The 21,592-nt window shown below is 45.7% G+C and overlaps 1 protein-coding gene across 1 annotated transcript in view; it reads left to right on the forward strand.

The window, feature by feature from the left end:
* LOC139234120 (lysyl oxidase homolog 1-like) overlaps positions 1–21,592 on the forward strand; it is a 118,279-nt gene that overhangs the window by 34,871 nt on the left and 61,816 nt on the right. Inside the window, exon 3 of the mRNA XM_070865077.1 lies at positions 9,572–9,709. Within this exon, the coding sequence (XP_070721178.1) occupies positions 9,572–9,709 (138 nt within the window). The remainder of the gene's footprint in view (positions 1–9,571; positions 9,710–21,592) is intronic.

Below are 21,592 nucleotides of genomic sequence, written 5' to 3' on the forward strand. Positions count from 1 at the left end.
GGTATGTTGACCTTCATAGCTAGGGGATTTGAGTATAGGAGCAGGGAGGTCTTACTGCAGTTGTACAGGGCCTTGGTGAGGCCTCATCTGGAATATTGTGTTCAATTTTGGTCTCCTAATAGAAACATAGAAACATAGAAAATAGATGCAGGAGTAGGCTATTCGGCACTTCGAGCCTTCACCGCCATTCAACAAGATCATGGCTGATCATTCCTTCAGTACTCCTTTCCTGCTTTCTCTCCATACCCCTTGATCCTTTTAGCCATTAGGGCCATACCTAACTCCCTCTTGAATATATCCAATGAACTGGCATCAAGAACTCTCTGCGGCAGGGAATTCCACAGGTTAACAACTCTCTGAGTGAAGAAGTTTATCCTCATCTCAGTCCTAAATGGCCTGACCCTTATTCTAAGACTGTGTCCCCTGGTTCTGGACTTCCCCAACATCGGGAATATTCATCCCGCATCTAACCTGTCCTGTCCCGTCAGAATCTTATATGTTTCTATGAGATCCCTTCTCATCCTTCTAAACTCCAGTGAATAAAGGCCCAGTTGATCCAGTCTCTCCTCATATGTCAGTCCAGCCATCCCTGGAATCAGTCTGGTGAACCTTCGCTGCACTCACTCAATAGCAAGAACGTCTGTCCTCAGATCAGGAGACCAAAACTGAACACAATATTCCAGGTGAGGCCTCATCAAGGCCCTGTACAACTGCAGTAAGACTTCCCTGCTCCGATACTCAAATCCCCTTGCTATGAAGGCCAACATACCATTTGCTGCCTTCACCGCCTGCTGTACCTGCATGCCAACTTTCAAGGACTGATGAACCATGACACCCAGGTCTCGCTGCACCTCCCCTTTTCCTAATCTGCCGCCATTCAGATAATATTCTGCCTTCGTGTTTTTGCCCCCAAAGTGGATAACCTTACATTTATCCACATTATACTGCATCTGCCATGCATTTGCCCATTCCCCTAACCTGTCCAAGTCACCCTGCAGCTTCTTAGCATCCTCCTCACAGCTCACACTGCCTCCCAGTTTAGTGTCATCTGCAAACTTGGAGATAGTACACTCAATTCCATCATCTAAATCATTGATGTATATTGTAAAGAGCTTGGATCCCAGCACTGAGCTCTGCGGCACTCCACTAGTCACTGCCTGCCATTCTGAAAAGGACCCGTTTATCCAGACTCTCTGCTTCCTGTCTGCCAACCAGTTCTCTATCCACGTCAGTACATTACCCCCAGTACCAGGTGCTTTGATTTTGCACACCAATCTCTTGTGTGGGACCTTATCAAAAGCCTTTTGAAAGTCCAAATACACCACATCCACTGGTTCTCCCTTGTCCACTCTACTAGTTACATCCTCAAAAAATTCCAGAAGATTTGTCAAGCATGATTTCCCTTTCATAAATCCATGCTGACTTGGACCAATCCTATCACTGCTTTCCAAATGTGCTGCTATTTCATCCTTAATGATTGATTCCAACATTTTCCCCACTACTGATGTCAGGCTAACCGGTCTATAATTACCTGTTTTCTCTCCCTTCTTTTTTAAAAAGTGGTGTTACATTAGCAACTCTCCAGTCCATAGGAACTGATCCAGAGTTGATACACTGCTGGAAAATGATCACCAATGCATCCACTATTTCTCGGGCCACTTCCTTAAATACTCTGGGATGCAGACTATCAGGCCCCGGGGATTTATCGGCCTTCAATCCCGTCAATTTTCCTAACACAATTTCCCGCCTAATAAGGATTTCCTTCAGTTCCTCCTTCTCACTAGACCCTGGGTCCCTAGTACATCCGGAAGGTTATTTGTGTCTTCCTTTGTGAAGACCGAACCAACGTACTTGTTCAATTGGTCTGCCATTTCTTTCTTCCCCATTATAAATTCACCCGAATCCGACTGCAAGGGACCTACGTTTGTGTTTATTAATCTTTTTCTCGTCAAATATCTATAAATCTGAGGAAGGACGTTCTTTCTATTGAGGGAGTGCAGCGAAGGTTCACCAGACTGATTCTCGGGATGGCAGGACTGACATATGAGGAGAGACTGGATCGATTGGGCCTATATTCACTGGAGTTTAGAAGGATGAGAGGGGATCTGATAGAAACTTATAAAATTCTGTTGCGACTGGACATGTTAGATGCTGGAAAAATGTTCCCGATGTTGGGGAAGTCCAGAACCAGGGGATACAGTCTAAGGATAAGGGGTAAGCCATTTAGGTCTGAGATGAGGAGAAACTTCTTCACTCAGAGAGTTGTTAACGTGTGAAATTCCCTACTGCAAAGAGGTGTTGATGCCAGTTCATTGCATATATTCAAGAGGGAGTTAGGTATAGCCCTTACGGCTAAAGGGATCAAGGGGCATGGAGAGAAAGCAGGAAAGGGGTACTGAGGTGAATGATCAGCCATGATGTTATTGAATGGTGGTGCAGGCTTGAGGGGCCAAATGTCCTACTCCTGCACCTATTTTCTATGTTTCTATGTTTTTATACAAATGTAAGTCTTTAGTATTGCATTGGAGTGTCAGCCTGGATTTTGTGCTTAAGTCACTGGAGTGGAACTTGAACCTTACATAGAAACATAGAAACATAAAAAATAGGTGCAGGAGTAGGCCATTCGGCCCTTCGAGCGTGCACCACCATTCAATAAGATCATAGCTGGTCATTCCTTCAGTACCCCTTTCCTGCTTTCTCTCTATACCCCTTGATCCCTTTAGCCATAAGGGCCATATCTAACTCCTTCTTGAATATATCCAAAGAACTGGCATCAATGATTCTCTGCGGCAGGGAATGCCACAGGTTAACAACTTTCTGAGTGAAGAAGTTTCTCCTCATCTCAGTCCTAAACGACCTGCCCTTATCCTTAGACTGTGTCCCCTGGTTCTGGACTTCCCCAACATCGGGAACATTCTTCCCGCATCTAACCTGTCCTGTCTGGTCAGAATCTTATATGTTTCTATGAGTTCCCCTCTCATCCTTCTGAACTCCAGTGTATAAAAGCCCAGTTGATCCAGTCTCTCCTCATATGTCAGTCCAGCCATCCCTGGAATCAGTCTGATGAACCTTCGCTGCACTCACTCAATAGCAAGAACGTCCTTCCTCAGATTAGGAGACCAAAACTGAACACAATATTCCAGGTGGGGCCTCACCAAGGCCCTGTACAACTGCAGCAAGACTTCCCAGCTCTTATACTCAAATCCCCTTGCTATGAAGGCCAACATACCATTTGCCTTCTTCACCGCCTGCTGTACCTGCATGCCAACTTTCAATGACTGATGAACCATGACACCCAGGTCTCGCTGCACCTCCACTTTTCCTAATCTGCCACCATTCAGATAATATTCTGCCTTCGTGTTTTTGCCCCCAAAGTGGATAACCTCACATTTATCCACATTATGCTGCATCTGTCATGTATTTGCCCACTCGCCTAACCTGTCCAATTCACCCTTCAGCCTCTTAGTGTCCTCCTCACAGCTCACACCACCACCAAGTTTAGTGTCATCTGCAAACTTGGAGAGATTACACTCAATTCCATCATCTAAATCATTAATGTATATTGTAAAGAGCTGGGGTCCCCGCACGAAGCCCTGCGGCACTCTACTTGTCACTGCCTGCCATTCTGAAAAGGACCCGTTGATCCCGACTCTCTGCTTCCTGTCTGCCAACCAGTTCTCTATCCACGTCAGTACATTACCCCCAATACCATGTGCTTTGATTTTGCACACCAATCTCCTGTGTGGGACCTTGTCAAATTCTTTTGAAAGTCCGAATACACCATTTCCACTGGTTCTCCCTTGTCCACTCTACTAGTTACATCCTCAAAAAATTCCAGAAGATTTGTCAAGCATGATTTCCCTTTCATAAATCCATGCTGACTTGAACCAATCCTATCATTGCTCTCCAAATGCGTTGCTATTTCATCCTTAATGATTGATTCCAACATTTTCCCCACTACTGATGTCAGGCTAACCGGTCTATAATTACCCGTTTTCTCTCTCCCTCCTTTTTTAAAAAGTGGTGTTACATTAGCAACTCTCCAGTCCATAGGAACTGATCCAGAGTCAATAGACTGTTGGAAAATGATCACCAATGCATCCACTATTTCTCGGGCCACTTCCTTAAGTACTCTGGGATGTAGACTATCAGGCCCTGGAGATTTATCGTCCTTCAATCCCGCCAATTTCCCTAACACAATTTCCCGCCTAATAAGGATATCCTTCAGTTCCTCCTTCTCACTAGACCCTCGGTCCCCTAGTACATCCGGAAGGTTATTTGTGTCTTCCTTTGTGAAGAAGAACCAAAGTACGTGTTCAATTGGTCTGCCATTTCTTTGTTCCCCATTATAAATTCACCTGAATCCGACTGCAAGGGACCTACGTTTGTCTTCACTAATTATTTTCTCTTCACATATCTATAGAAGCTTTTGCAGTCAGTTTTTATGTTTCCAGCAAGCTTCCTCTCATACTCTATTTTCACCCTCTTAATTAAACCTTTTGTCCTCCTCTGCTGAATTCTAAATTTCTCCCAGTCCTCCGTTTTCTGCTCTTTCTAGGTAATTTGTATGCCTCTTCCTTGGAATTAATACTATCCTTAATTTCCCTTGTTAGCCACGGTTGAGCCACCTTCCCTTTATTTTTACTCCAGCCAGGGATGTACAATTGTTGAAGTTCGTCCATATGATCTTTAAAGGTTTGCCATTGCCTATCCACCGTCAACCCTTTAAGTATCATTTGCCAGTCTAATCTAGCCAATTCGCGCCTCATACCATCAAAGTTACCTTTCCTTAAGTTCAGGACCCTAGTTTCTGAATTAACTTTGTCACTCCCCATCTTAATAAGGAATTCTACCATATTATGGTCACTTTTCCCCAAGGGGCCTCGCACAACAAGATTGCTAATTAGTCCTTTCTCATTACACATCACCCAGTCTAGGATGGCCAGCTCTCTGGTTGGTTCCTCGACATAGTGGTCTAGAAAACCATCCCTAATACACTCCAGGAAATCCTCCTCCACCGCATTGCTACCAGTTAGGTTAGTCCAATCAATATGTAGATTAAAGTCGCCCATGATTACTGCTGTACCTTTATTGCACACATCACTTATTTCTTGTTTGATGCTGTCCCCAACCTCACGACTACTATTTGGTGGCCTGTACACAACTCCCACTAGCGTTTTCTGCCCTTTGGTATTCCATAGCTCCACCCATACCGATTCCACATCATCCAAGCTAATGTCCTTCCTTACAATTGCATTAATTTCCTCTTTAACCAGCAATGCCACCCCGCTTCCTTTTCCTTTCTGTCTATCCTTCCTAAATGCTGAATACCCTTATATGTTGAGTCTTGGTCACCCTGGAGCCATGTCTCCGTGATGCCAATCACATCGTATCTGTTAACTGCTATGTGCGCAGTTAATTCTTCCACCTTATTCCGAATTCTCCTCGCATTGAGGCACAGAGCCTTCAGGCCTGTCTTTTTAACACACTTTGACCCTTTAGAATTTTGCTGTAAATTGGCCATTTTTAATTTTTGCCTTGGGTTTCTCTGCCCTCCACTTTTACTATTCTCCTTTCTAGCTTTTGCTTCTGTCTCCATTTTATTTTCCTCTGTCTCCCTGCAGTGCGTAGTACTCTCGCCTTCTGACTCACAGGCAAGATTGCTACCCACTGAGCCACGGCTTTAACCTATACTTGCAAGGCACTTTGATAAGACAAGTGCAGCTCACAAAAACCCTAATGAACCGAAAAACTACCTCTGGGATCAGATTAATTCAGTGGTGATGGGATCATTGATGAATAATTAAACCCTCAACAGTTTACAGCGCTGCTGTAGAAAGCCTCCACTCCAGCATGGCGCATTTCGGAGGCTGTGTTTCAATCGCCTGATTGATGCCTCTCTTGCTGAACTTTGTTCAACCAGCTCTTCATTCACCAAACTATCCCGATAGAAAATGACATTAAAAGGGCACCGACTCTGTGAAAAACTGTTCAGCAAACCTTCTCATTTGCTTGCTACCAGACGATGAAATGATATAACGTGCATCGAAATGCATCATCATATCACTTTTGCATCCTGAAGACTGATATCCATCTCTTGCTCTGCAAATTTTATGAAGGTGATGCTCATTGGTTGAAGAATGATTCAAGAATTCAAGGGTGTGCAAATTATGCTGCAGTTGTATAAAGATTGGCTTCAACCGCAGTTGGAGTACTGCACTCAGTTCTGGACACTGCGCCTCACAGAGGATATAATGGCCCTGAAATTCCGATGTCCCGGGTCCATAAGAAGTTCCTACAGACCCGGGAAGGCATCGGAAAAGCCGGTTTCTGGCGCGCAATGCGCATGCGCTGGAAACCGACATTTCCGATCTGTCAAGTTTCTGGTCTTGATAGATGGCCGCATGTCGGGAGCAAGGACACTTGCAGGGTAAGATTTCCGATATTTACAAATATATTGCCCTGCAAATGTCCTTTAAATTCTGCGCCTGAAAAAGCAGCCGTATAGCCTACTATTACAGGCGCAAGTGGTTAAAAATACACATACAAATAAAAAATAAAGTGATAAAAGCACTTTTTTTGTTTAAAAACCCTTCCCACTATGATAAGTTTATTTTAAGTGTTAATAAAATTTTTTTCTTTTTAAAGTCGGAAAACTATTTTTTTATAACAACTTTAATTTAAATGCATATTAATTGTGTGCATTATTTTCTATTTTTTACTGTTTTTTAAGTGCTTTGGCGGGGTTTCCCATTAGCAATAGGAGTTCCATCCTATTGCTGTGAGTGAGAAACTATACTGTACCTGATTGGCTGCTGTCACTAGATCCCGGCCTGCGCACGTGCCCACGTGCACGCGCTGCATGCGCAGTCACCAGGGGCCTCAAGCTCGGAAATTCGGAAAGTCGCAGCAACAGCAGGTAAGTGCGCATCTTTTTGCTTTTTTTAGGTCGTTTCCCCGCGGGAAGAGTTCGAACGGAATTTCAGGGCCATTGGCCTTGGAAGGGGTGCAGTGTCGATTCACCAGAATGACACCGGGAGGGTAAAAGAGTTGAATTGTGAGGACTGGTTGCCTTGACCAGGATTGTGTCCCTTGAGTATAGAAGGGTGATCTAATTGAGGCATTTAAAATTCTAAAAGGACAGGGTTGATAGAGAGAAACTATTTCCTCTGGTGGGAGAGAGTCCAGAACAAGGAGGCATCACCTTAAAATTAGAGCCAGGCCGTTCAGGGGTGATGTCAGGAAGCACTTCTTCACACAAAGGGCAGTGGGAATCTGGAACTCTCTTCCCAAAAAGGTGTTGAGGCTGGGGGTCAATTGGAAATTTCAACACCGAGATTGATAGATTTTTGTTGGGCAAGGGTATTAAGGGATATGGAACCAAGGTGCGTAGATGGAATTCAGATACCGATCAGCCATGATCTAATTGAATGGCGGAACAGGCTCGAGGGGATGAACGGCCTCCTATATTCCTAAGCAAGAACAGAGGACTCGGGGTAATATATTTAGTGAAATAAAATTAGAAAATTGCTGGAAATGCTCAGCAGGTCCGGCAGCTCCTGCGGAGAGAGAGAGAGACGGAGTTACCATTTCAGGTGTCCTTTCGTCAAAACTTTAATTCGTCAGCTGTGGGACATCCTATTGAATCTGTATTTTAAAGTTTTAATCTCTCAATTACTCTCTGGACAATGAGGAGAATGAAGCATTGTACTTTGTTCTGATTTCATGAACTGAGATAAACGTTATTGAAAATGAGCCTGAGACTATTAAAGCGCGCGAGCTTGCTCTTACTGATTTGACTTTTCCCAGCTCGACGGGCCGAATGGCAGGCCTTCCGTGCTGTAAGGGAAGCTGAGAAGGGATTGCATCAATGCAGACCCATCCAGCTCTCAAATATGACCATGGGCCACCAGGAGAAAGGACGCTCACCCACTCAACCGGCAATTTACTTTTGTGGTTCGACCCAGCCACCTCCTGCTGCGTTCGGGCACCGCTGCTTAATAATATCTTGTTGTGTTCTTATGGAGCGGGTACAGAAGAGATTTATAAGAATGGCTCCAGGGATGAGGATCTACAGTCGCGCGGATAGACTGGAGAAGCTGGGATTTGCCTGAGAGCAGAGAAGGCCAAGAGGAGATTTGATTTAGGTTTTTATAATCATGAAGGGATTAGATAGAGTACATAAGGAGAAATTGTTTCCAATGGCTGAGGGGTTGATAATAAGCGGACACAGATTTAAGGCGACTGGCAAAAGCACCAGAGGCGACATGATGGAAAACATTTTTACGCAGCAAGCGGTGGCTAGGATTTGGAACGCTCTGCCTGATAGGGCGGTGGGTACAAATTCAATAGTGGCCTTTAAAAGGGAATTGGGTCAATACTTCAAGGAGAAAAAATTGCTGGGATATGGGGAAAGAGCGGGGGAATGGGACTAACTGGATCGCTCTGATTCATAAACATGAACCAGCCTTCCTTTCCTTTGTGAGGAGGAGAACCATTTACTTTTCATTTTAACTGACTCAATGGGAGTTATCTCAAGGCTCACTGTTGTAAACAAACATCTTTTTGTGTGATCTTCTACTTATTTTCTCAGAGTAACACCTGCCTTAAGTACCTGAATATGAAATTTCTCCATGAGCAAAAGTAAAAATTGTACATAGGTCAAATAATCCTAATTCAAATATTAATTTTTAAATTCTATTAGTGATTTCCCCCAAACCTTGAGCAGTGTAAAATGCATGTTGTCTGTTTAAAATAGATCCCCCTCCCCCTGCCAGAATACCTGGGCAAGGGTGTTCAGTGTCAGCGAGCTGCACTCTCGCCTCTGAGTCAGAAGGTTGTGGGTTCAAGTCCCACTCCAGAAATTTGAGCACATAAAAAATCTAGGCTGACACTCTGAGGGAGTGCTGCACTTTCGGAGGTGCCGTCTTTTGGATGAGATGTTAAACCGAGGCCCCGTCTGCTCTAAAAGATGTAAAAGATCCCATGGCACTATTTTGAAGAAGAACAGGGGAGTTATCCCAGATGTCGTGGCTAATACTTGTTTTCTTAGCGATGTTGGTTGAGGGATAAATATTGGCCAGGACACCGGAGAGAACTCCCCTGCTCTTCTTTGAAATAGATGTTTTACGTCCAGGCGAGAGAGCAGTCTAGGTTTTATGTCTCGTCTGAATGATTGCACCTCCAACAGTGCAGCACTCCCTCATCACTCCCTTTGGTTCGATGGTACTCTTTGAAGAAGAGCAGGGGAGTTCTCCCCGGTGTCCTGGGCAATATTTATTCCTCAATCAACATCATTAAAACAAATTATCGGATCATTATCTTATTGCTGTTTGTGGGAGCTTGCTGTTCGTAAGTTGGCTGCCATGTTTCCCACAGTGACTACACTCAAAAAGTACATTCAGTGGCTGTAAAGTGCTTTGAGACACCCGGTGGTCATGAAAGGCGCTATATAAATGCAAGTCTTTATAGCTTTTTTTTGAAGTGCATCCCTGCAGTTCATTGACGGGCTTTGCGGCGAACTCTATCTGCACAGGCTCAGACAAATTTCTCTCTCTTTTGTCTCCTTCAGCTCTGCTTATTCCGCCGAAGCCACGGACTATGACATACGGGTCCTACTGAGGTTTCCACAGAGGGTGAAGAACCAAGGCATCGCCGACTTCCTCCCGAACAGACCCCGGCATACTTGGGAGTGGCACAGTTGTCACCAGTAAGTCTGCTCGCAATGACATGGTGCGCGTGGGTGTCGGGAGTAGTTGGATAACCTTTTGGCACGGGGGCAAATTAGAATCTTCATCTGTACAGAACCTGCTTAAGCACTATTGGCCCAGGGATTCAATTAAGATAAAATTACGCCTCCACGGCAGTAATTATTTTCATATAATGGAACTGACTTGAGAACTTTGTTGGAAAGATTACAGCTCATTTCAAATGTCAAGTGAAAAGGTTAAGATAGTGACTTGCAAAGTCGAATAAATAATGGCAATTGATGTGTCATTCACAGCTAAATAGCAGTCATTAATATTTATCGAGGATTCTTTTTCTAATCGTGTTTCCGTTAGTTTCCATTTCATGTTCCATTTAAACACGGTGTTGACATATCGCACCCTTAGCTGTCTGTCGTCATGGCAATGGGCTGGAATTTGAGGTCGGAGGCTTGCCGCGAGCAGAGGCTTCCAAACCGTGAAGAAAGTAGGAACATAAGAAATAGGAGCAGGAGTAGGCCATATGGCCCCTCGAGCCTGCTCCGCCATTTAATACGATCATGGCTGATCCGATCATGGACTCAGGCTCACTTCTCTGCCTGCTCCCCATAACCCCTTATTCCCTTATCAAGAAACTGTCTATTTATTCAATATCCCAGCTTCCACAGCTCTCTGAGGCAGCGGATTCCACAGATTTGTAACCCTCTGAGAGAAGAAATTTCTCCTCATCTCACTTTTAAATGGGCGGCCCCTTATTCTAAGATCATGCCCTCTAGTTCTAGTCTCCTCAATTAGTGGAAACATCCTCTCTACAACCACCTTATCAAGCCCCCTCATAATCTTACACGTTTCGATAAGATCTTCTTAATTCTAATGAGTAGAGGCCCAAACTACTCAACCTTTCCTCATAAGTCAACCCCCACATCTCCGGAATCAACCTAATGAACCTTCTCTGAACTGCCTCCAAAGCAAGTGTATCCTTTCGTAAATATGGAAACCAAAACTGCACGCAGTATTCCAGGTGTGGCCTCACCAATACCCTGTATAACTGTAGTAAGACTTCCCTGCTTTTATAATCCATTCCTTTACAATAAAGGCCAAGATTCCATTGGCCTTCCTGATCACTTGCTGTACTGCATACTATCCTTTTGTGTTTCATGCACAAGTACCCCCACTGTACTGCAGCATTTTGTAATCTTTCTCCATTTAAATAATAACTTGCTCTTTGATTTTTTTTTCTGATGGTCCCGGGGGGTTCGTGAACATTTTATGCATGAAGAGGAGTCAAACTTTACAACAAGATTGGGGCCCAACTCTACTGAAGTGGCAGGGGTTGCAAACATTTTGGGGTGTTGATTGTGCTTTTAGCCTCGGGCTGAATGCGCCCAAAAACAGGAGGGTGTAACCAGCATTGCCGCTAAGCTGTGCAGCCGGGCAGCGCTCTGGAGATCCTGTGCAGGGCGCTCACCGGCTTTTAAATGGGAGAGACCGCCCACGCACGGAAATTTGAACGGGCCGCGCAGCCTCTTAAAGGGACTGCGCACCCAAAAAAACTATTAGAGGGAGAATTGGGCGAAACTGTCCAATCAGATTCATTTCGAGCAGTGTCAGCTGTGGTTCAGTGGGCAGCACCCTTGCCTCTGAGTCAAAAGGCTGTGGGTTCAAGTCCCACTTCAGGGACTTGAGCACATAAATCTAGGCTGACACTCCAGTGCAGTGCTGAGGGAGTGCTGCACTGTCGGAGGTGCCGTCTTTCAGATGAGACGTTAAACCGAGGTCCCGTCTTCCCTCTCAAGCGGATGTAAAAGATCCCACGGCACTATTTTGAAGAAGAGCAGGGTGGTTATTCCTGCTGCCCTGGGCAATATTTATCCCTCAATCAACATCACAAAAAAACAGATTATCTGGTCTTTATCACATTACTGTTTGTGGGAGCTTGCTGTGTGTAAATTGGCTGCTGTGTTTCCTACATTACAACACTGACTACACTCCAAAAGTACTTCATTGGCTATAAAGCGGTTTGAGATGTCCTGTGGTCATGAAAGGTGATAGATAAATGCACATCTTTTCCTTCAAAAATGCTCAATGAATTGATTGCTTTTGGTAGGTGTTTTCCCGTATCACCTATGGAAATATCATCTTTACTACAAATTTATTATTCATTTTGAAAAGCTACATATTTTTAGTCCAAAACTAATCTAAAGTGACAATTAATGTCGGCTGCATCCTGTACAGTACAGATACGGATTTCCTTGATTAGATCATTTGATTTATTATCTGATGACTGGCTAAGACAGCAAATCTTGCTTTTCCTTTTATAAATATTTGAGTAGCACAACACTATACGTTCCAACGGGCTGATCACTAAAACCAGTGAAATCTTAATCGTCCTGTCACAGAGTTGACGATGGCATGCTTATTAGTCGGCATTCATTCTTTAATCTTTTAATCGGGTGCTGGTTATTTAAACATTTATAGAACAAAATCACCCAGCGCTAGTGCTCTGTCTGCTTAAAGATTCTGCAGTACAGCGCTAATTTGCACTTGCACTCTGCAGCATTCTGTACTTCCCATTGTGCAATCTTGGCTGCACCAGAGAAACGGGTAAATCTTCCCTTTTCATTTTCTATAAACTCGGGTCTTGAATGAGCCACCTGTCGATCCTAAACATGGCGGGGCTTGTGATTGGTCTGTGCGGTAACACATGACGGGCGGCATCGCCTCGACCGCCTGTTACGCGCCCTGCTTGATATTCTGCTCTGTCATGGAACCATAGAAATGTACGACACAAAAGGAGGCCATTTCGGCCCATCGTTTCCGCACCGGCCGACAAAGAGCTACCCAGCCTAATCCCACTTTCCAGCTCTCGGTCCGTAGCCCTGTAGGTCACGACACTTCAAGTACACATCCAAGTATTTTTTAAAATGAAGGTTTCTGCCTCTACCACCCTCTCAGGCAGTGAGTCCCAGACCCCCAGCACCCTCTGGGTGAAAAACGGTTCTTCTCAAATCCCCTCTAATCCTTCTATCAATTATTTTAAATCTGTGCCCCCTGGTTATTGACCTCTCTACTTAGGGAAATTCCTATATACTCTAACTAGGCCCCTCATAATTTTATACACCTCAATCAGGTCTCCCCTCAGCCTCCTCTGTTCCAAAGAAAACAACCCCAGTCTATCCAATCTTTGCTCGTAGCTAAAATTCTCCAGTCCAGGCAACACCCTCATAAATCTTCTCTGCACTCTCTCTAGTGCAATCACATCTTTCCTGTAATGTGGTGACCAGAACTGTTCACAGTACTCTAGCTGTGGCCTAACTAGTGTTTGATACAGTTCAAGCATAACTTCCCTGCTCTTATATTCTGTACCTCGGCTAATAAAGGAAAGCATCCTTCTTAACCACCTTATCTACCTGTCCTGCTACCTCCAGGGATCTGTGGATATGCACGCCAAGGTCCCTATGCTCCTCGACATTTCTCAATATCCTACCATTTATTGTGTATTCCCTTGCCTTGTTAGCCCTCCCCAAAAGCATTACCTCACGTTTCTCTGGATTGAATAACATTTGCCACGTTTCTGCCCACCTGACCAGTCCATTCATATCTTCCTGCAGTCTACAGCTTTCATCCTCACTATCGACCACACGGCCAATGTTTGTATCGTTTGCAAACTTCTTAATCATGTCCCCTACATTGAAGTCTAAATCATTGATGTATACCGCAAAAAGCAAGGGACCTAGTACTGAGCCCTGCGGAATCCCACTGGAAACAGCCTTCCAGTCACATAAACATCCGTCGACCATTACCCTTTTCTTCCTGCCAGTGAGCCAATTTTGGATCCAACTTGCCACTTTCCCTTGGTTCCTATTGGCTTTTATCTTTCTGATTAGCGGAACTGAATATGGGGCGGGGCGTAAAGTGGGTGACTGATACGATAGTGCCCACTTAGTGCTACCACCCACGATGCAATGCTGCCCCGTGAACTCTTTTTGAGCCTTGTAAAAATGCTCAATGTTTTTTGCATTAAATGTGAGAATGTTAAGTATGTGCACGCGAGTGTGCTCCCGTGCGTGTGTGACCAAACGAGTGTGTGTGTGTTGTGCAGATCTGTGACTAATAGTCAAGGCCAAGTACTGTCTTTCAGTCATCATCATCATAGGCAATCCCTCGGAATCGAGGAAGACTTGCTTCCACTCCCAAAGTGAGTTGTCTGGTGGCTGAACAGTGCAATACGGGAGCCACAGACTCTGTCACAGGTGGGACAGACATTCGTCGAGGGAAGGGATAGGTGGGGCTCGTTTGCCGCGCGCTCCTTCCGCTGTCCAAGCCTGACCTCTTCACGCTCTTTGCGTTAAGACTCGAAGAACTCATCGCCCTCCCGGATGCACTTTCCCCACCTCGGGCCAGGGTCTCCCAGGTGTCAGTGGTGATGTCGCACTTTACCAGGGAGGCTTTGAGGGTGTCCTGGTAATGCTTCCGCTACCCACCTTTGGCTCATTTACCATGAAGGAGCTTCGCATAAAGCATTTGCTTAGGAAGTCTCATATCTGGCACGTGAACTATGACCTGCCCAGTGAAGCTGATCGAGTGTGGTCAGTGCTTCAATACTGGGGAAGTTAGCCTGGACGAGGATTCAGTGACACGCGGTTAGAGCATAATTGATACTTGTGTATGCAGCTGTAATTCAATCTCCATTTTAATTTCAAATAATCCCTGCTTATTTTTATGTAATAAAATACTTTCATATATATTATTATTTATTCTTTACAAATAGGCAAACTTTCAGGAATTTAGGAAGCAGAGAGTTATAGTTGGTTGGAGTGTATAGGTTTCTATGTGACATAAAACTGAGGTGCTATACTGCCTCCATTGGTAGGACGGTGTAATTACAGTGTGACATGTTGACATAGGCAGCTCCCATTATAAATGTGGAGGTAGGAATTTATAATGGAAAAGTTGGCATAAAAGTGTAATAAAATGTGGCAACAGGAAGTAAGCTTTCATAGACAAGACGTGCATGCAGACATAGGATCTTTAATGTTACAGAAATATCTATTTATATATTTACCGTGCATGTTGTGCACTTCTCATTGAGGCATCGCTATTCTGTGTCACAGTCACGCCTGCAACTGCATCCTTTTACCACTAGTTGGAGCTTCTTAAACTCCCAAAACATAGAAAATAGGTGCAGGAGTCGGCCATTCAGCTCTTTGAGCCTGCACCACCATTCAATATGATCATGGCTGATCCATGCAACCTTAGTACCCTATTTCTGCTTTCTCTCCATACCCCTTGATCCCTTTAGCCGTAAGGGCCACATCTAACTCCCTTTTGAATATATCTAACGAACTGGCCCCAACAACTTTCTGTGGTAGAGAATTCCACAGGTTCACAATTCTCTGAGTGAAGAAGTTTCTTCTCATCTCGGTCCTAAATGGCTTACCCATTTATCCTTAGACTGTGACCCCTGGTTCTGGACTTCCCCAACATCGGGAATATTCTTCCTGCATCTAACCTGTCCAATCCTGTCAGAATTTTATATGTTTCTATGAGATCATCTCTCATTCTTCTAAATTCCAGTGAATATAAGCCTAGACGATCCAGTCTTTCTCATATGTCAGTCCTGCCATCCTGGAAATCAGTCTGGTGAACCTTCGCTGCACTCCCTCAATAGCAAGAATGTCCTTCCTCAGATTAGGAGACCAAACTGTACACAATATTCAAGGTGAGGCCTCACCAAGGCCCTGTACAGCTGCAGTAAGAGCTCCCTGCTCCTATACTCAAATCCTCTCGCTATGAAGGCCAACATGCCATTTGCCTTCTTCACCGCCTGCTGTACCTGCATGCCAACTTTCAGTGACTGTAGATCCCCACACTGAGGCACTGTTAGCCGCACCACTGTGAGAAAAATGTAGCGTTAAATAGCAATAGTCTAAAAGTAAACTGAAGTTATAAAAATTACGTTAATAAGGTATAATATGGGAGATAGATGTAAAATATATGCTGCAAGGCCTAATCTCTCTGGGCACAAGGTTTCTGCTGACGCAATGTAATGCTAATGTATTACAGCAATATTGTTTAAATATGAGGAGTTTTGAACCTTATCTTAGAAATGAAAAAGACCCTCTCATTGTCTTGTATTACCCTTTTCTCTCTCCTCATTTTTATTATTTACCACCATCTAATTTTTAGCGACTAGATCCTATTCTAACTATTCTATATCATTATAGAATCATAGGAAATCACAGCACAGAAGGAGGCCATTCGGCCCATTGTGCCTGTGTCGGCTCTTCGAAAGAGCAGTCATGCTCAGTCCCACCTCCCCGCTTTGTGTCTGTAGCCCTGTAAGTTCCTCACCCTCAATGATCTGTCCAACTCCCGGTTAAGCTGATTCATGGAATCACCTTCCACCTCCTTTGCAGTAGAGTGTTGAAAAAAATTCCCCTCCTCTCCCCTCCAGATCTTTTTCCAATGATTTTAAATCTGTGACCTCTGGTTATTGACCCACTCGCCAGAGGGAATGGCTTTTCTCGATCTACTCTTATCAAAATCTCTCAGCATCTTGAAAACCTCTAATGGCTCACCTCTTAACCTTCGCTGTTCGAAGGAGAACAGTCCATTGGAATTCAGAAGAATGAGAGGTGATCTTATCGAAACGTATAAGGCTATGAGGGGGCTTGACAAGGTGGATGCAGAGAGGATGTTTCCACTGATAGGGGAGACTAGAACTAGGGGGCATAATCTTAGAATAAGGGGCCGCCCATTTAAAACTGAGATGAGGAGGAATTTCTTCTCTCAGAGGGTTGTGGAAGCTGGGACATTGAATAAATTTAAGACAGAAATAGACAGTTTCTTAACCGATAAGGGATTAAGGGGTTATGGGGAGCAGGCAGGGAAGTGGAGCTGAGTCCATGATCGGATCAGCCATGATCTTATTGAATGGTGGAGCAGGCTCGAGGGGCCGTATGGCTTACTCCTGCTCCTATTTCTTATGTCCTTATGTTCTTATGAGAACACTCCTAACGTTTCCAACCTTTCCTCATAACTGAAGTCCCTCATCCCTTTTAACATCCCGGGAAACCTCCTCTGTACCCTTTCTAAGGCCTTTGCATCTTTTCTGGAGTGCAGTGCCCAGAATTGTCCCCAGCTGAGGCCTAACCATTCATTCATTCCTTTTAAACTTACATGTTTGACTTAATCATTCCCTCTGCCTTTTTGAATTGCATTAACTATCCTAGCAGTAGGAAGACGTGAAAAATTGGCCTCTGCCTGCCCTCCTAAGACCAATGATTCAACCAACCGTGCCAGAATACAAAAATTTGACATGGTTACATCATTGGTACATCCAAGCCAACCTTGGCTGAGGCTATAAATTGTCAGAGCTGAACAGGCCATATTGTGCATTCATGCTGGCTGCTCAATTGCAGCCAAAAGCAACAATTAATGCTACAAGTGTCCGACCTTGCTAAGATAACCTCCCTGTTGCCAAGTTGAAAGATCCTGCTGCTTTTAAGAGTGAGTGCAGCTTGCAATAGGTTTCTCACCATACCTTTTCCCTTAAATCATAGGAGCCATAATTGGGTTAGAACAATATCTTTTCATGCCTGGGATCAGGAATCAAATGAAACGCAGACTAATAAACCTCGTCTCTCTTGGACTACTGTAAGAGACTGATGGGAAATGAGTTTAGCTCTGTTGATTGGCAGTGGTCCGTAGCACAAAACTCCTCCATATGTATCACTAAAAGTGCCTATTTCTAGGAAAAACTGCGCTGTTCTCTTATTTTTCAAGTGGTCCTCCACTGTTATTTCACTTAAATCATAAGAACAAAAGAAATAGGAGCAGGAGTCGGCCATTTGGCCCCTCGAGCCTGCTCCGCCATTTAATAAGATCATGGCTGATCTGATCTTGGGCTCAGCTCCACTTCCCTGCCCGTTCCCCATAATCCTTTACTCCCTTATTGTTCAAAAATCTGTCCACCTCCACCTTAAATATATTCAATGACCCAGCCTCCACAGCTCTCTGGGGCAGAGAATTCCACAGATTTACGACCCTCTGTGTAAAGTCCTTACTCTACAGCATGAAACCACACGAGGCACATTCTGGGGACAAGGACTGCTCTTTATTTACAGGACTCCCAAAAGTGATGACCCTGCGTGGGACCTCCCTTTATATACCTGGATGAGCAGTCTCCCACAGGTTCACCCCCTGTGGTCAAGGTGTGCATCTAGGTTGAGTGTGTACAGTAATACAGTGGTGTTACATTGTGGTTACATACATGACATCACCTCCCCCCCAAAGTCTTATTAGGATCATAGGTTTAGTCTTTCAGGTGGTCTTACGTTCCCTCGTGGAGCTCCGCAGTTGGGGCTCTGGTTGTTGGACACTGACGTGAGTGTCTGTCACCTGTGGTGATTCTGGCCTGTCTGGGCTGACCGCAGGGACTGCATTCTTCTGATTGCTCTTGTTGCTCGTTCACTGGCGGTGTTGTGAGCTCCATCTCATGGTCTTCTTCAGGTTCCTCCGTATTGATGCTGAACCTTTTTTTTACTTGGTCCACATGCTTACGGCATCTCTGACCATTGTTGAGTTTTACCACGATGACCCTATTCCCCTCTTTGTCAATTACAGTGCCCTCAAGCCATTTGGGCCCCATGGCATGATTGAGGACGAATACAGGATCATTTATTTCTATACATCTCCCCCTCGAATTATGTTCATGGTACTCGTTTTGGGACTGGCGCTTGCCCTCAACTATGTCGGTCAGGACTGGGTGAAAGAGGGACAACCGAGTTTTGAGTGTCCGTTTCATGAGTAGCTCTGCGGGCAAGACCCCCGTGAACGAGTGCGGTCGGGATCTATAGGCCAGCAGGAGGCGCGATAGGGGGCATTGTAGGGAGGGTCCTTGAATCCTGAGCATACCTTTCTTGATGATTTGGACCGCACGTTCCGCCTGGCCATTGGAGGCTGGCTTGAACGGCGCTGTCCTGACGTGGTTGATGCCATTGCCCGACATAAACTCCCGGAATTCGTAGTTTGTGAAACATGGGCCATTATCACTGACCAGGATGTCCGGCAAGGCATGGGTTGCAAAGGTCACATGTAGGCTTTCCACAGTGGTGGATGTCAGAATGATGCACTCGATCCATTTCCAGTACGCATCTACCACAACGAGGAACATCTTTCCCATGAACGGGTCCGCGTAGTCTACATGAATGCGTGACCATGGCCTGGTGGGCCAGGGCCACGGGCTGAGCGGGGCCTCCCTAGGGGCATTACCCAGCTGGGCACACGTCGTGCACCTGCGACCACAGTGTTCCAGGTCTGAATCGATTCCAGGCCACCAAACGTGTGACCAGGCAATGGCCTTCATCAGCACAATACCTGGTTGCTCGCTGTGGAGTTCCCTGATGAATGCCTCCCTGCCGTTCTGGGGCATAACTACCCGGCTGCCCCATAGTAGGCAGTCTGCTTGGATGGAGAGCTCATCCATCCGTCTGTGGAATGGTCTGACCTCCTCAGGGCATGCTCCGTGTGCGGGCGACCAATCCCCAGTCAGGACACATTTCTTAATCGGGGATAGGAGGGTATCTCTGTTTGTCCAGATTTTGATCTGGCGGGCTGTGATGGGGGAGCCTGCGCTGTCAAAAGCCTCGACAGCCATGACCATCTCAGCGCTTTGCTCCACTGCCCCCTTAGTGGTGGCCAGTGGAAGCCTGCTGAGCATATCAGCGTAATTTTCAGTGCCGGGCTGGTGCCGGATGGAGTAGTCATAGACAGCTAGCGTGAGAGCCCATCGTTGTATGCGAGCTGATGCGTTGGCATTGACAGCCTTACTGTCTGACAGCATGGTTTGTGGTCTGTCTCTAATTCAAACTTCCTACCAAAGAGTTACTGATGCATTTTTTTTACACCATAGACACATGCGAGCGCTTCCTTTTCGACCATCCCATATCCCCGTTCTGCTTGAGAGAGTGACCTGGAGGCATAAGCCACAGGTTGTAGTTGACCCTCAGCATTGCCCTGCTGCAACACGCACCCAACCCCATAGGACGATGCATCACATGTCAGAACCAATTTTTTACAGGGGTCGTACAGGGTCAACAACTTGTTCGAACAAAGTAGGTTACGTGCCCGATCAAAAGCCCGTTCCTGACAGTCCCCCCAAAACCAATCGCAACCCTTACACAGGAGCACGTGTCGCGGCTCCAACAACGTGCTCAAGTTCGGCAGAAAGTTCCCGAAATCGTTCAACAGTCCCAGGAATGAACCCTGCTCCGATGTGTTGCAGGGCCTGGGTGCTCGTCGAATCACCTCTGTTTTGGATTCGGTGGGCCGAATCCCATCTGCAGCAACCCTCCTGCCCAGAAACTCAACCTCAGGAGCTAAGAACACACATTTAGACTTCTTGAGTCACAGGCCTACCTGGTCCAGTCGGCGTTGCACCTCCCCCAGGTTGTGGAGGTGTTCCTCGGTGTCTCGACCCATGATGAGGATGTCTTCCTGGAATACGATCGTTCCAGGAATGGATTTGAGCAGGCTTTCCATGTTTCCTTGAAAAATCGCGGTCGCTGATCAAATGCCAAACGGGCACCTGTTATAAACGAACAGTCCCTTGTGCGTGGTGATGGTGGTCAGTAGTTTAGATTCGTCGGCCAGTTCCTGGGTCATATAGGCTGAAGTGAGGTCCAACTTGGTGAATAGCTTGTCGCCTGCCAGCGTGGCAAAAAGGTCCTCCGCTCTTGGGAGCGGGTATTGATCTTGTAGGGACACCCGATTGATAGTGGCCTTGTAGTCGCCACAGATCCTGACAGAGCCATCCACTTTAAGGATGGCGTTCGCCCAGTCGCTGAATTCAATGGGTGAGATGATGCCCTCTCTCAATAGCCGGTCCAATTCGCTCTCAATTTTTTCACGCATTACATACGGCACCGCTCTGGCTTTGTGGTGCACTGGCCTGGCATCTGGGGTGATGTGTATCACTACTTTAGTGCCTTTGAAAGTCCCGATGCTGGGTTGGAATAGTGAATCGAATTGTTGTAAGACTTGTGAGCATGAACTTCGCTCCACAGACGACATTGCGTGAACATCCCCCCATTTCCAGTTCATCTCGGCTAACCAGCTCCTCCCCAACAGTGCGGGACCATTGCCCGGGACAATCCAGAATGGCAGCCGATTCACTAATCCATTGTGTGTGACAGCCAACATTGCACTGCCGAGCACCGGAATGATCTCTTTAATGTAAGTCCGTAATTGTGTCTCAATACATGCTAATTTGGGTCTACTGGCTTTAAGTGGCCATAGCTTCTCAAATTGCTGAATGCCCATGAGTGACTGGCTGGCCCCAGTGTCCAGCTCCATGCGTACTGGGATACCTTTTAATAAAACCCTCATCATCATTGGTGGCGTTTTGTTGTATGAACTGTGAATGTTCGCCACATGGACCCGCTGAACCTCGGCGTCCATCGATTTGCCCCAAAAGTCACCCTGCCTCAAAGAACCCTCTTCTGGTCCATCCACCTCATATATTAGTCTGGTTGCAGACTTCCTGCACATTCGAGCTAAGTGGCCACTGAGATTTCAGTTCCCGCAGACAAACTATTGAAATCTGCAAGATCTAGCTGAGTGTTTTCCCCCACACCTCCAGCATGAGTTAAAGTTTCCATTGTTGGGAACAAAGGGACTATGGCCAGGCATTCCGTGCTGACTGTCCCTTTGACTGCTCTTAAGTACCCTATTAGTGGGTGTCAATGGCCCCATCCCGGGCCACATTGTCCACTGTGATGGCGTAAATGTCCGTTCAGCCTGCCATTGTCTCTGTTGAAATCTTACTCTGGGGTCTATTGCTGCCTGGGGAGTGTCGGACTGCCCCTAGCTGCCTGCGGGGCACT

This window comes from Pristiophorus japonicus, chromosome 21 (genome assembly GCF_044704955.1).
Source record: "Pristiophorus japonicus isolate sPriJap1 chromosome 21, sPriJap1.hap1, whole genome shotgun sequence".
In the NCBI taxonomy this organism is placed as follows: domain Eukaryota; kingdom Metazoa; phylum Chordata; class Chondrichthyes; family Pristiophoridae; genus Pristiophorus; species Pristiophorus japonicus.